The sequence below is a fragment of the Haplochromis burtoni genome, unplaced genomic scaffold (genome assembly GCF_018398535.1).
Source record: "Haplochromis burtoni strain Fernald_Lab_line unplaced genomic scaffold, NCSU_Asbu1 Contig_400, whole genome shotgun sequence".
NCBI lineage: Eukaryota > Metazoa > Chordata > Actinopteri > Cichliformes > Cichlidae > Haplochromis > Haplochromis burtoni.
Genome location: NW_024582761.1, coordinates 294,663 through 310,603, shown reverse-complemented (window position 1 = coordinate 310,603; position 15,941 = coordinate 294,663). Strand labels below are relative to the sequence as shown.

Genomic DNA, 15,941 nt, shown 5'->3' with positions numbered 1-15,941 from the left:
GATGGCCATGCTCGGCTTGGACTTTAAGGTTCTGTTATTATGAAGTGTTTTCTTTTTTGATTCTGAGCTTAATGATTGATCGTTTATTGATCCTCTGTCGTGAGTTCTTGGTTGCCGTTGTATATTAGAGGTGAAGTCCTGTGTGAAGTTGGAGGTTTCCTGATTTAGTTACGTCCTGTCTGGTTTTGGTCATCATTTGTTTCTTGTGTCTTGTATTTAGTCTTATTTACTTGTCTTGATTAGTTTCAGCAGTTTTTGTTCCAGGCTCCTGATCAGTCCTCGTTGTGTCCGTGTACATACAGCCTGTGGTTTCCTTTGTTCTCTGTCGGAGCGTCTGTTTCTGTTCGTCATGCCTGTGTTTGTTTGCTTGTGTATTGAATTACGTTTCTGGACTTTCGTTTCCCAGGAGATAAAGGTAGTGAAACACTGAAGCATACGAAGCTTTTGTGCCAGAACAATCTGCTGTGACTCCTGCTGCCAGTTTGTTATCTCTACATCTCGAGGATGCTTTTCTGTGAAACAGTGATGCAGATGAGCTCTTATTATGCCAGACTGTCAGTAACTATGATTCTCACGTCAGGCCAGCGATGATCCAGCAGGATGATCAGTTTTTAGTTTACCTAACCATGTATATTTAAATTTTAAAAACTGACAACATTTGTTGTCAGTTTTTAAAATAAAAAGGTCAAATTAATCACATTTTCAGGGGCTGATTCTGACCACATCTTTACCTGTAACCATGAATAAACTTTCCTGAGCGATGCTTCGTCCTGTAACACCTACATGATGTTTTACTGAGACTGGAGCTTTGGTGGTGCCGTCCCAGCACAACTGCTGTTGTTTATGAAATATTCACAACAGACACGTCGGGGGAACGAAAGAAGGAAAGACAAAAGTCCTCTGCCAAGAAAATATGTTAAGAAAAAGCTTGCCTGTAATTAATGAGTGTTTCTCTGTTGACAGTATGAATATACTCTTCATGGTGGCGTGTGTTGTTGTGAGGATGATGCCATCTAATGCAGCAAATACAGTTTTCTGTTGAAAGTAGAAAAAGGTAGCGAACAGACGGAGTCAGAGCTGAGAACTTCTGTTGAGCAGAGAAAAACTTTTAATTGACACTTTAATGAATTTGCAGCTGAGTGTGGCGCTCTCGCTCTCTGCTGATAGGAGTGGATGGAGCTCATCCACCTGTCTCTCTTTCTCTCATCTATATGCTGTTAATCATTCCAGTGAGATATTTATGTTATTTATATATCAATATATTTACTGGAGTCTGTTGACTGACTGAATAATCTATACTAGTCATCCCCCAGATAGTCCTGGTTGAGATCTAGTGACTGTGAAAGCCATGGTGTATGATCACACCATTTTCATAATCAACTATTCAGTGACCCCTCTTCAAATACAAAACATAATCTCTCATAGCAACTTTGCACTGATTTTAAAACTCTTTCCCCTTTGACAAAGGGACCCGACGCAGCAGCAAAGTCCAACACTGACTCTTCGTGCAAATGTCAAGAGTAATTTCAGGGGATTTTCCAACCTCTTGGTTCACAAGAGCCAAAGAAAAATCCTCATCAACGTTGGAGTAAAAACTAGATGCTTTTATTGTATATACACTGATAATGCTTACTGTCGTGTCAAATAAATAAATAACACACTGAAGACCACAGACAGCAGTCCAGGCATCAGGTGGGATAAAGGAGCTGGAAACATCACCTGATAAAGAAAAAAAGACAACGGACCAAATGAAGAACAGAAGTGTTCTTCATTGCACATTTTTGACCAATCAGAAGTCCCCTTCTTTCACTCTAGACTTTTGACCAATCACCAATCAGGACGAATTGCACTATGGTCCATCCCCCTTGCCAGGTAACCTTGCATTTGGAGTGTAATTGTTTTTATGTTCTAGTTTCTGTTCATGGTGTTGGTTTGATTATTTCCCTGGGTTCAGTTTTCCTGCCTCCTCTGTGTCTTGTAGTCAGTTTGTGTGCCTCAGCAGATTTTACTCTTGTTCTATACAACTTCTGTGTTTGTCTTCAGGTTCAGTCTGTAGTTGTTGTAGATGCTCTCATGCTCCTGCACCATCACCCCGTCCCAGGACAGACATGGATGTGATTCCTTCTGATTTGATCAGCTCCTCCCAGCAGCAGATCATTCCAGGGGCGATTCTAGGATCAGAGCTTTGGGGGTGCCGAGAGCTGCTCAGCCAGGCAAGATCAACTTTAGTCATCACGATGAGGCGTTTTCCCCGTCTCTGTCAGTCCCTGCATCCTTAAATGTCTCCAGTTGTCCCGAGTTCCCTCTGTTCCTCCCTGTCCTCATCGTCTGTTGTCCTCGTTTCTGCTGTGCCTGTCACTGCTCCCTGTCTGTTTCCTTACCTCATTCTTCCTGACCTTCTGCCCTTATATCCATTATGAACCTGGCTGTCTCACTGTACACACACACACACACACACACACAAACAACAGCAGTTATAAGGTTAATGGGAATCCAGTCAGTTAGCTAGTTAGTACCTTGGGTTTAATATCGGCACATATGACAAAATAAGCAGCTTCTCTCATTCCTTTTCAAACAGGACAGTGGTAACAGCAGCAGCTACAGACAATGTTAAGTTGTAGATTTTAAACAGGCTGTATACATTTCAATGGGAGCAACAGGGCGGTCAAATATCGCTGATTTCACTACAGAGCAGGACGGATTGTAGGGCAGCAAACATCGTGGGGAAACACGTTTCCCACACTGCAGGTTACCTGGTGTCATGTTTTTCAGCTAAAAGAAACATGGTCTGACTCCTACCAACTGTACAAAGAGTAACGCAAGGTTAAAGGCAGCTAACATGTCCTGTTTAAGGCTCTTCCACCTCCGCTCCGCTGCGTCTCAGACACCATCCTCTGGCAGCAACGGCGCTAGAGCCAGAGCAGGGGAGAGCTGGAACAAACCATTTTGGGAGGGGGGGGGATATCTATACTTTCGTTGTTAAAATATTACATCTCAACCAAGTACTGTATGCTTTCTATATTTTTGTAGTGTATCACACAAAAAATATGACACTATCCTGTACCAAATATTGTCAAAAAAGTAAGAAATCTTTGGGGGTGCTTTGATGAATTTTGATTAAAATGGGCTAAAACCGCCCCTGGATCATTCCTCTCTGACCGCAGTCCTTACTTCCTGCTCTCTGTTGATTTAAACCTTACTTTAGTGACATCTAGTGGAATGAAATGAGAATAACACCTCAGAGTGAAATAGTTCTTTGATTTTAACCTGTAAAGCTGCATTTTATATATTTCTGTTTATTAACTCGTAATCAAACTTTTTTCTTCCACCACTTACCTCACATAATAGTCACAAACATTTTTATGTGTTATTTCTTTCTTTCTCAATTCTTTATGATTTACTCTGAGGTGTTTGACAAGGTTAGTGATGTTGCCACAACCATACATGCCAACCCTCCCGATTTTTCCGGGAGAATCCCGAATTTCAGTGCCCCTCCCGAAAATCTCCCGGAGCCACCATTCTCCCGAATTTCTCCCGATTTTCCACCCGGACAACAAAATTGAAAAACCATATCCCAGATTGGCCCAGCCAATTCCAGTTTCCAACAATGGCTACTACTACTGCAGCTACTTAGTTTTAATATTACTCTTATTACTCTTTCTGGGTCGCATAATAAACTTTTAACACATTTTCAGGCGAGAATGTAAACTTCAGATGTCTGAGCCGGGGAGAACAGCAAACTCCGGTCACATCGTCTTCAAATCTCTGCGGACTTTCGCTACTCAGGTTAAACATTATATATAAGTCACTTAAATAACTCATACATGTTATTGTTTGACTTTTTTCAGTGTTTTTTTTCCTGAGTAAATCGGTTTGGCTGTGATTAAAGTTACTAGATTAGATTAAATAAAACTTTATTAATCCCTCGGGAGGGTTTTCACACAGCTGAATAAACATCAAACGGAAAACTGATTAAACAGAAGCATGAGACGGTCGAGAGTTTATAATTTATAAATAGTTATAATTTAGATAGCAAGGAGCAGACGGCAGTTTCACTCCACCGAGAGAGCTTAGATGAATTATACTTCAGCGATTTTCTTCTTCTATCAAGCGAACTTTATCCCAAAATGTGTAATTTTAAAGGATTTATGTTAATTCTAGATAATTCTAGTTAATTATCGCTGCAACGAAACGGATTTTAGTCGATGATGGTGATAATATCGTATTCAAAGGTGAATAATGGCGACATCGGTGCTGAAACCTTGCTTTGTTTCATGTTTAGTGACTCAGAGTTACAGAATTTGGTCGTTTCCCCTGCCCACATCCGCTGACTCAGATTTGTTCTATCATTTTTCCACGTTCTGACCTTCTTCTAGGAGATTCTCGGAGAAGCTGGTAGAAACTTCTCCCGGTGACGTCACCACGCAGAGCTCACCGCGGAGCACTCTGATTGGACGAGAGTCACGGGAAAGCTCGAGAACTCACGAGAAGTCAGCGAGGAACGTATAAAGTCACTGTGCCGGTTAGAGACCCTGACATCAGACCACCGACAGGAGCTGGACGAGACAAATGCTACAGAGGAGAAGAACAAGAGCTTCATTCATCTTCTAAACGATCTTCATCTGTCAGCGAGAGTGAGTTTCATTTATAGTTTATTTGAAATAATGTTCTGTTCAACGAAATTAGTTTCTTAAATATTATGCTTAAGAAATGTAATGTTCAGGGATACTTTTAAAGTTTATTTAATTAAGCTTCATTCATTAGTGGCTGGACGAAAACTCAAAAATTACAATTCCTCTACATCTTTATGAAATAAGCTTTATTTTTTAACTTTTTATTTATGTTTTTCAGTGTTGTTCCGGTGTTGGAAAAGTGTCAGTTATAAAAGATAACTACTGCAGTATTTGATTTAAAAATGTTAAAATAAAACCTTATTTAAAAATCTACTAAAAATCTACTGATTTTTAAATACGGTTTAGACATGAGGTGGATTTATATCTGTACCCAGCACCTAAAATCATGGCTGCCTTCTAGAAAATACAGTATTAATCGTGCAGAGTCATGAGACCATATTCAATAATAAATATATACTTAAATGACTCAGTTGGACAAGAGAAGACTGTACTGATTTATTTTTAAATGCAGCAATGTTTAATGCAAGATTTAAAAAATATTTAGTTATATTTAAAACTTAAAATCTCAACATTTGCACAAATTGTACAACTTTGTTATTTTAAGGACCCATAGTTTGACTTCATTTAGCGCTCCATAAACAGAAGTTGTTGTTCCCTCTGTCAGTATTTACTAATGTTCCTCTCTGATGTTTTCGCCTCCTCTTTAGGAGACTAAGTCAACGTAATCAAGATGTCTTCAGCTAAAGGCGTAGCGATCGGCATCGACCTGGGCACCACCTACTCCTGTGTGGGGGTTTTCCAGCACGGGAAAGTAGAAATCATCGCCAACGACCAGGGCAACAGGACCACCCCCAGCTATGTGGCCTTCACAGACACCGAGAGGCTCATCGGGGACGCAGCCAAGAACCAGGTGGCTCTGAACCCCAGCAACACTGTGTTTGATGCCAAGAGGCTGATTGGAAGAAAGTTTGATGAACCTGTGGTGCAGGCGGACATGAAGCACTGGCCCTTCAAGGTGATTTCAGATGGAGGGAAGCCCAAAATCGGAGTGGAGTACAAAGGGGAGGACAAGACCTTCTACCCCGAGGAGATCTCCTCCATGGTGCTGGTGAAGATGAAGGAGATCGCAGAGGCCTACCTGGGCCAAAAGGTGTCCAACGCTGTCATCACGGTCCCGGCATACTTCAACGACTCCCAGCGACAGGCCACTAAAGACGCGGGCGCCATCGCGGGCCTCAACGTCCTGAGGATCATCAACGAGCCCACGGCGGCCGCCATCGCCTACGGTCTGGACAAAGGCAAGTCAGGAGAGAGGAACGTCCTGATCTTTGACCTGGGTGGGGGCACCTTCGACGTGTCCATCCTGACCATCGAAGACGGTATCTTTGAGGTGAAGTCCACGGCCGGAGACACCCACCTGGGCGGAGAGGACTTTGACAACCGTATGGTGAACCACTTTGTGGAGGAGTTCAAGAGGAAGCACAAGAAGGACATCAGCCACAACAAAAGAGCCTTGAGGAGGCTGCGCACAGCTTGTGAGAGGGCCAAGAGGACCCTGTCCTCCAGCTCCCAGGCCAGCATCGAGATCGACTCTCTGTTTGAGGGCGTCGACTTCTACACCTCCATCACCAGGGCTCGCTTTGAGGAGCTATGCTCCGACCTGTTCAGGGGAACCTTGGAGCCGGTGGAGAAGTCCCTGAGGGACGCCAAACTGGACAAGGGACAGATCCACGATGTCGTCCTGGTGGGAGGCTCCACCCGAATCCCCAAAATCCAGAAGCTGCTGCAGAACTTCTTCAACGGCCGGGAGCTGAACAAGAGCATCAACCCAGACGAGGCCGTGGCTTACGGCGCCGCCGTCCAGGCCGCCATCCTCTCGGGCGACACCTCTGGCAACGTTCAGGACCTGCTGCTGCTGGACGTGGCGCCTCTGTCCCTGGGTATCGAGACAGCCGGAGGGGTCATGACGGCCCTGATCAAACGCAACACCACCATCCCCACCAAGCAGACCCAGACCTTCACCACCTACTCCGACAACCAGCCCGGCGTCCTGATCCAGGTCTACGAAGGAGAGAGAGCCATGACCAAGGACAACAACCTGCTGGGCAAGTTTGAGCTGACGGGGATCCCGCCCGCCCCGCGAGGCGTCCCGCAGATTGAGGTCACCTTCGACGTTGACGCCAACGGCATTTTGAACGTGTCTGCAGTGGACAAGAGCACCGGCAAAGAGAACAAGATCACCATCACCAACGATAAGGGCCGACTGAGCAAAGAAGAGATCGAGAGGATGGTGCAGAACGCAGAGAAATACAAAGCCGAGGACGACCTTCAGAGAGACAAAATCGCCGCCAAGAACTCCCTGGAGTCCTACGCCTTCAACATGAAGAGCAGCATGCAGGACGACAACCTGAAGGGCAAAATCAGTGAGGAGGACAAGAAGAAGGTGGTCGAGAAATGTGACGAGGCCATCGACTGGCTGGAGAACAACCAGCTGGCTGATAAAGAGGAGTACCAACACAAGCAGAAAGAGCTGGAGAAAGTGTGCAACCCCATCATCAGCAAGCTGTATCAGGGAGGGATGCCCACTGGTGCTACCTGTGGAGAGCAGGCACGAGCCGGCTCCCAGGGTCCCACTATTGAGGAGGTGGACTAAAGAGGCCCTGAAGATGGACTCTGAGCTCACTGGGACTGTTGAACACTCACATCAGACTCTTTAGCTGTGGGCCACAAAATAAACTTTTAACATATTTTAAGGCGAGAAAGCAGCTGTGTAAATTACAAATATCTGCTTGGTTTATCAAGAAATCGTATATTTGCAAAAGTGTGCCGACGTTTTCGGAGACATCTGTTACCCACCCGCTCGATAGCAAGCCGCGGGGTTCAATGGTCACTCCAGCCAGCAGCGGACTCCCGGCTTCATCGTTTTCAGACCCCCGCTCTTTCGCTACTCAGGTTAAACATGATATATTAGTCACTCAGATAACTTAAAAATGTAATTGTTTGCCTTTTTTGGGTGTTTTATTTGTTCTGGAGTAAATCGGTTTGGTTGAGATCAAAGTTATTAGATTAGATAAAATAAAACTTTATTAATCCCTCGGGTGGGTTCCTCCGGGATTTTCTCAAAGCTGAATAAACGTCAAACAGAAAACTGATTAAACAGAAGTGTGAGACGGTCGAGAATTTACGCCAGTGTCCTGTTATATTTTAGACAGCAAGGACCAGACGAGTTTGCTAAACTCCATCGAGACAGCTGGTGATGCAAATCTGAAGGCTAGACCGTCCCATTTCACAGCCTCGCACTTCCAGCCTTCTCAGTCTTTGAAGGACCCGGCCCACGTACACCGCGAAGGCCGGGTCCTCCGAAGGATGCAGCCGACGTTTTGGGACACAGCTTTTGACTTCAAACTATTGGCCTCATGTTAGTTTTTGTTATTTATAATGTGTAAATGAAAAGGTGAAGGAACCGCTATACTTGTGTTTGTGATTTTAATATTCTTGCAATGCTGGATTTTGCAATAAAAACAGTCATTAAATACATTTATGTTTTTCTTCGTTTAATTTACCATGTTGTCATACATATCACTGCATTTTGAAACATTTCTCCATCTGAATTTTGTCATCCAGTTAGACCAGAGATCATTAATACTGAATTTTTGTGCAAACTGTTTGAGGCCTTTAGGTAAAAAGAGGATCAGGAAACCATCTCTGTACAAGGATAAATCAAGAACGCATGGCACCGCATATATGAAAACAGGCACTGCAGTACGCAGAAATACCACTAGATGTCACTATTTAACACCTTTCAGAGCCTGAATGACACATTTTTTATCAGAACTGAGCAGCTTTACAGCATTCATGCACAACAATCAATACTGCCACCACCTCTCATTTTCTTTTCCCAGTAAAGACAAACTCAGATAATTTTCTCATTAGTGTACGGTGAAGTTGGTTTCTTTTAATTTTGAACAAATTGGAAAAAAAAGTGTATGCACAGGACTAACTGCCACAAGCTGAAGAAATAAGTACAGATCAATCAAGACATTTTATATTACTTACATAATTTAGCTGAATAAAGACATTGGTAACCCACAATGATAGTAAATGTCCTGTATTGAAAATCGATGAGAAAATACTGAGTAACTGGAGGAAATTTACGACAGAGGACTGCAGCTTAATGGTACTATTTAATGCCCAATATTATGATTTTTACTTTTTAATGCATAAAAAAGTCTAATTAGGCACAACTGGAATGTTCCTTTTGCTGAACCAAGAGTCCGAAATGGCTGCAAATGGGTCAATCTTTAACATGTCTAAAATACGAAAGGTCAAAATATTTTCTATATTGTAAGATCTGAACATGTTCAGCTCTGTCTGTCTGTTTATCAGTGCCACCATCTCCAGACCGAAGATCACTATCCTGTAACCTTCTCTTTCACTCTTGCTGCTCTCCTTCTGTTTCTCATCATGCCTGAGTCACGCAGCCTGACAGTTGGCTCCACCCACTCCACCCGGGTTGCACTCTCTTCTTCACCTCTCTTGTGCACTGTCTGTTGTTGTGGATGGTTGACCCCAGGTATTTAAACCAATCTACTTTCGCCACCTTTGCACGTTTTTTCCCCACCTGTCTACCTCTCATTCACACACCTGTGACACATGACACACAACACCTTTTGCTTCCACTGACTTTTATTCCTCTCCCTCCAGAGCATACCTCCACTTCTTAAAGCTCTCCTCTACCTACTCCCGACTGTCACTACAGATCTGAGTGTTATCTGCAAATATCATAGACTAGACCTCATCTATCAGGCTGTCCATCACTATGAAAAAATCAGCACACCACCTCACATATCATACATGTACACCATATATATTATTTCCTGTACATTCATTATTTTTACAGTATCTTATTAGCTTCAGGAGATTTCTACATAAATCCCTGCTGTAGTTCATCGTGTGAATAATCTTTCGTTTTTAAAGCTCTCCCTCTCCGGCTGAATTTATAAGTTCTGGATATTAACCGCAGTCTCGTAAAAACAATCATGAAATCAAGCCTTGGAGCGTTTGTACTAGATTATTAATATCATGTAGGTCGGTTTATTTATACCCTTTTATTTGTGAAGCGCGACCCTTGTCGGAAGTAGAAGACAGCAGTTTCCGGTCACCGCTCTGAGTCCCGCCCCGCCAGCCCGTGCCATCTTGTGTTTAGCAAGAACAAAAACGGGGGAAGAAAACACGCCCGGCCCGGGGACGGGGCGCGGATTTTCAGGCTGCTTTTTAGGCGTGTTTTTCAGAAAAGTTGGTGCAGCTGGACAGTATGCTCGGAGGAGCAGCGGCGTGGAGAAACAGCAGCCACACCCCGCAGGACGGCTCCGGTTAATGTTAGCTCTCAGGCTATCCGAGCTAAGCTAACCAGTTAGCAGCGGCTAAGATCGCAGGACGAAGGCGAGCCTCTAGTCTGAGCCGGTCTGTGACATCTGGAAACCCCGCATTAACTTCACAAATTTCAGCAGAGACCTGGGTGGAAATGCCCCGGACGTGGTGGTAACTGTTTGCGGAGAGGGATTCCGGGCTATGAGGATTGAGGTCCACTGTTAGCTCGGCTGCTATCGGTTGTTTTTCGGTTCAGAGCGGAACCACAATAAGCCGCGGTGAGTACCGTTAGTTAGCGGCTCCACACGGGCTAAGTGGAGGGCCCCTAATGTGCCAGTGCTTTTTTAAAAGATATTCGTAAAGAAAAATGGTAAAAATGTCACCGTAGCTAAAGTATTTGTGATCATTTTAGCCGTTAAGAGAGAGATGTTAAAGTTGGGAGTTTGGCGCAGTAAACCTGCAGGTATTTTTTGAAGTTGTTGTTTTTAAATTACTGTCCTACATTTTTCTGTTGCTTTGCTTTTTTCCCCAGGTGTATTTAGTGAGATAATTGATAATTACGAGCGAACCTAACAAATCCAAGCTAGGACACGCAGTCATCTAAATCTGACCCAGCAGTCTCCAAGCAGTCGTTCGTGTAACTGAAAGTATATCAGTGTTTTTAGAGAAACGATCTGAGTTTAAATGCCGAACAAAACAGCCAATAACCGGCTTACTAAAGCAGCTGATAAGATATCTGTGAGGGTGGAGTGCAGGCCGTTTTGGAGCTTCTGTATCCAAATCAAACTATCTTAATGGATGTGAGGTTTCCGTTTTGGACCAGCTCTCCATGCAGTGCTTATGTAAGCTTTAAAATCAGAGCCACACATCTCCAGTGTCCTTATTTCCTCCTAAATAACATTGGAGAAATTGGGTTTGTTATAAAGACCCCAACTCTCCTCCTCCTGCCTCAGGAGATTTGGCATCAAGTCACGGAAAAGCATTCAGCTTTCACTTTGTGTAAATGTTACATGTTCGTGTGGTCCCAAAGGAAAGTTTGGGCCACACACTAGTATCAAACCTCTTACGTTTGACTAAATATGAGCCATTGGCCTCCACATGAGTGCACAAGGCTCGCAACATCTTGGCTTTAATTATGCAAAACTGTTTGCAGCTTCAAGCTAAAATTCAGCCATGTGATCGAGGTCATTCAGCACCACTGACGCACAACATTTCACATCATGCTTTGTTTAAAAAGAGCAGTCTGTGGCTCTGCTTCCCTTTTTCCTTTCTCTTGATTTTATTGCCAAACAAAAATGTAACTTGACTGAACTAGTGTGAGTTTGTTTTTCCATGTAGGAAGTTGAGGAAACTTGCTTTCCTAGTCTTGCGTGTTCAAGCTTGCGGGAGCGGTCCCGTTCCTCAGAACAGGGACAAAAATAGAAACCACGAGATGTCCTCTCGCCTCAGAAACGACGGCTGCAGTTAACCGTGAACCTGAGAAGTCAAACAATAATGGCGACCGACCTTTGTTACTCGACACGCAGCAGCATGCGTCCCAAAGCTCGAGTCTGATGTTTCATAAAATTTTACCTAGCCATGAACACAACAAAGACCTTATGCAACAGAGTCAACATGACCCCATTTGAATGCTGCTGTTATTTCTACTGTGATCATCTTTGTCGGGCATCTGCACAGCCTCAGAAACGCATTAAAAAAGATTGTAAAGGGCCCAAATGTCTGAAGTGTTTTTAAGTAATACGAAAGGTTTAAAAAGAGAAATTTGTGGAGACGTTTGTCTTTGAAGTCCACATGAGGCTGTTACCTGAAGCAGGTGGCAGTAGGCCTGGAGATGTCATCTGTTGTGGATTATACACAGATAACAGAATCAGTGCAGTTTTAAGTGGATTTTAAACTTTTTTTTAATTTTATTTAGGTCTTTGTCAGACTAACGGGAAGTAAAGCTGTAAGAATCGAACACTTTAATCACTAAAAGTGGAATTGTTCCTCACAGAAAACGAGGGGCTTGTTACCCCATGAATACACACAGTATGTGTCTGCAGTGTTGGTGCTTCAGCTGCACATCTTCAGACCACACCAGAAACATTTAGACCGTACGAGGTCTTTTATTTTGGAAATTGGCCTGGTTCTCTTCCTGTCCGCTCTGAGTCTGGCTTCTTCAGCCGCCATCAAAAACAAGTCTGATGCTAATTTGAACCACACTGTGGAGAGCTGCTTCTCAAATGTCCCTGTCACATACGCAGTCATTGTATTTAACACCTTTTATTTATCTTAGTGCTTCACAGGTGACTGACGAGCCAATGAGAAGGCTCAAAATGTAATTCAGCTGAACAGTTGATGAGCAGCTTATAGATGAAACATCAGTTACATTTTAAAGTGGTCTGTGAGCACAGTAAGAATACATACAAACAATTTGAATTAAACGTGATAATAAAAATACAGTAATGCTCAGGGTTGTTAAAATACTAGGAAATCAAACTCTGTACTCTCCAATTTCACTACCACAAATGGACAAAATTAAAAAGCATACCGTATTTTCACGACCATAAGACGCACTGTACTAAAAGGCGCAGTCTCAGTTATGTGTGCCATTACTGTATTTAACACACACATAAGGCGCACTGGACCATAGGGCGCATACAAGTACCGTATGCGTATTTAAAAATAAAGCAGAGGAAGAGAGAGAAGTAGAGACTTTGGCTGCTCAACAGGTTGTTTTGTCATACAAGTCGATACTGTGAAACGAAATCGATGGAGCACTATAGTCCACATAGACGTCAACAGCATCACGGTCACGTAATGGTTGATCATGCGTATAGAGCAAAGAAAGACCAGAGAACCATGGTTACTTCTTGAGCTTACATACACATCTTCCGAGATCCATGTTGTAGATTCCGACGTGTTCTCTTTCTTCGCATGACGTGGCCAGTATTCACTGTCCTGTCCGCAGAGCGACTTGCTTGTCTAATTGTATGGACTAATTGGATGATAAAATAATCCTGAGGACGGGTGGTTAAGCAGTACAAAGATGTTCTTACTTTAAAGTATGCCATGTGGTTGGGTGAAAGTTTCTCTTAAGGAAAAAATAAGTTTGGAGATGATAAGGCGGCAGATGTTATTCTGTTCGTGCATTGAGCAATTAGGCAGCTACAATAGTCAGCTGAAATCAGTGAAAAAGAAGCAAGGAGTGCTGTTTTTTTTTTGTACAGGAGTGGAGATTTATGCATCTTTCTTGAGGAGGACGGGCAATCCCCTCGGGTCGTGTGGTTATTTTCTGCCTCGTGTCCTCGTCGCAAGGGTGGTTTGGGTGTAAATGGTGTCTTGGGGCTGGTATTTGGTGAGGACATGACTCTTATAGACGGTGTCAGCGCTATACGGTCCAAAAATAAAGAAATCTAGATATAGTATTCTGTGAGTTTTGACAAATGACTATTGAGTAGTTCAGGGGTTCACTACAACTCCGTTTATTCCATTTGCGCGGGATAGCGCCAGAGACAGAGGTGGGCAGACTGGCTTATGATTAATTTTATTTAATCTCTGGAAACTACTGGGCAGGCCATCGCACCTTGAGTTATTATAAACATGAAGCTAGTCCCTAAAACATTTGGTCTAGGTTCTAATGGCTGTGGCATAATACATAGATAGACCTAGATATCTAAGAGACGCTTGCTAAAGTCTACGGCTTTGTTATCTCAGGAGAGTGTGAGCATGTCTAAATTTAAAGTTTGATTGAGACTTTTTCCAGGGCATCGCACCAGTCACCATATACATCAGCAATGTACTCATGTATGTAGCATTTAAAGTGGTTCGGGGCACGGTAGAATGCACTGTGGCTTAGTTCGAGAGGTCTAGATAGGCGGCATTAGCACATTGTATGCACCGTAAATGTGTGTATAACTCTTTCATTTAAAGAACAGTTGGATGATAAGCCATTATTTTCTTGTCAGAGACCAGTAGAATTGCTTATAATCAGAGGCATTGGGACACTCTTGGGTGTATACTATTCTTGGGAGTAGGATCACTACTTCCAACACTACAGAAAAAGAGTCGAATACATGACAGGGAAAAAGCTAAACAGGCCAGCATAGGGTACAGGTGATGGTTAGATAAAGATGTTAACTCAATAGGTCTAATGGTTTGGGGAAAAAGGTGCACGTAGGCCAGTCTTGGTTAATAAAAATGCCTAAAGCATGTGCTACGTGATCGCTAGCATAGGACACGTATGTTAGCATAACATAAACAGTGAAGCTGGAGGACGAACACTAACACTTTTCCACTTGATAAAAGTTAACGTTAAGGTTCCTGATGTTAGAGACAAATGCAATCGCATGGCAGGATGCTGTAAACGGACCAAACTTCAGTCAGGAGAACAACTGAGATAATCCATCCACAATACGAGGTTAGTATTAATATACTGCAACAACATGGGAATAGAGCCTGTGATAGAATGGCACTAGCATTATATGCAGTACCACAGAATAGGGCTGCCACGATTAGTCGACTAGTCACGATTACGTCGACTATCAAAATCGTCGACGACTGATTTAATAGTCGACGCGTCGTTTGAAGCTTTGTAAGATCCAAAAGACGCAGGAATAAGTAGCAGGATTTAAGAGTGTAATAACGGACTGAAACAGAAGATGGCAGCACTGCATGTACAAGGATGCCAGCTGCGTTAAACCCCGAAGAAGAAGAGCAGCTGTGTCCCAGAATTCATAGCGCGGCCCAGCTCAGTTTCCAACAATGGCGGCAGCTAGTTAGTTTTAATATTACTCTTATTATTCTTTCTGGGTCACAAAATAAACGTTTAACATATTTTCAGGCGAGAATGTAGCTGTGTAAACCTCAAATATCTGCTCAGTTTATCAGGACACCGCATATTTTCAAAAGCGCTCCGACGTTTTCGGAGACGTCTGTTACCCACTAGCTCGATAGCTAGCCGGGGGCTAGGTCACTAGCGCCGTGAGAACACCGGACTCCCGGCTCTTTTCAAACCCACCGCCGTCTTTCGCTACTCAGGTTAAAATGATATATGAGTCACTTAGATAACTTAAAAATGTTATTGTTTGGCTTTTTTCAGTATTTTATTTGTTCCTGAGTAAATCGGTTTGGCTGAGATTAAAGTTATAGTTTTTACACAGCTGAATAAACGTCAAGCAGACAGCTGATTATCAGAAGTGTGAGATGCTGGAGAATTACTCCGGTGTCCTGTTATATTTTAGATAGCAAGGAGTTTATTAAACTTCACCGAAACAATCTGCAAATTTCATTAAAATTAATAAACTATCATCTTGTCTTTATTTTTAGTTAGCACCTTAAAAGCTTAAAGCTGTAAGCTAATGATAGTTATATAAGAGCAGATGCTGCTGGTGCAATAAGCTGTAGTTTTACGATCCAGTGGATGATGATCTGATTAGTCGACTAATCGCATAAATAATCGGTGACTAGTCGACTATCAAAATAATCGTTTGTGGCAGCCCTAGATGGTACAGAAGTGGAGGAAGCAAGAAGAATGAGTTTAATAAAGTTTGATTTATCTGACTGCTCTGTTTTGTCTTATAATCCCGTGCACCTTGTGGTCCGAAAAATCGTATTTGACTTTTTTATTTGGCACACTGCAGTTTAATGTGCAAAGCTACCTCTTTTTAACTTCAGTGGATATTATACATGGTTATGCTCAGGATATGTCAGCACGCTTTCTACTGGAGATGCCTTTTGGTTAAACTTTCACAAGGAATTTGCATTTGCACTGTTAAATGTTTTATAAGCTTTAATGCACATAAAAAAGCTGCTTGTTTAAGTGAAAATAAATGATGGGTTTTTTGCACTATAAAGTTGTAGGAGTTGTAAAGTATTTGTCTGAGTCAATTATATCTCAGTTATATCGTTTTTGCAAATTTTCAAATGTATATTGGATCAATAAACTAATCTCTGAAT

The 15,941-nt window shown here is 42.8% G+C and overlaps 2 protein-coding genes across 6 annotated transcripts in view; both read left to right on the top strand.

Annotated features, from left to right (window-relative positions):
* Positions 1-4,497: 4,497 nt before the first annotated feature.
* Positions 4,498-8,171, top strand: LOC102303324 (heat shock 70 kDa protein 1). The gene is made up of 2 exons (XM_005947996.3): positions 4,498-4,634; positions 5,342-8,171. Exon 2 carries the CDS (start codon positions 5,365-5,367, stop codon positions 7,285-7,287), a length of 1,923 nt encoding a protein of 640 aa, XP_005948058.1. The 5' UTR covers positions 4,498-4,634; positions 5,342-5,364; the 3' UTR covers positions 7,288-8,171.
* A 1,613-nt stretch (positions 8,172-9,784) lies between these two features.
* taok2a (TAO kinase 2a) overlaps positions 9,785-15,941 on the top strand; it is a 35,956-nt gene continuing 29,799 nt past the window's right edge. For all 5 annotated transcript variants that reach the window (XM_005947995.2, XM_005947994.2, XM_014329447.2 and 2 more), the window contains exon 1: positions 9,785-10,282. The gene's annotated coding sequence lies outside the window, so the exon portion shown is untranslated. The remainder of the gene's footprint in view (positions 10,283-15,941) is intronic.

What these genes read in the sequence shown, in the direction of transcription:
- LOC102303324 (XM_005947996.3), top strand. Translation starts at nt 5,365, where the DNA reads ATGTCTTCAGCTAAAGGCGTAGCGATCGGCATCGACCTGGGCACCACC.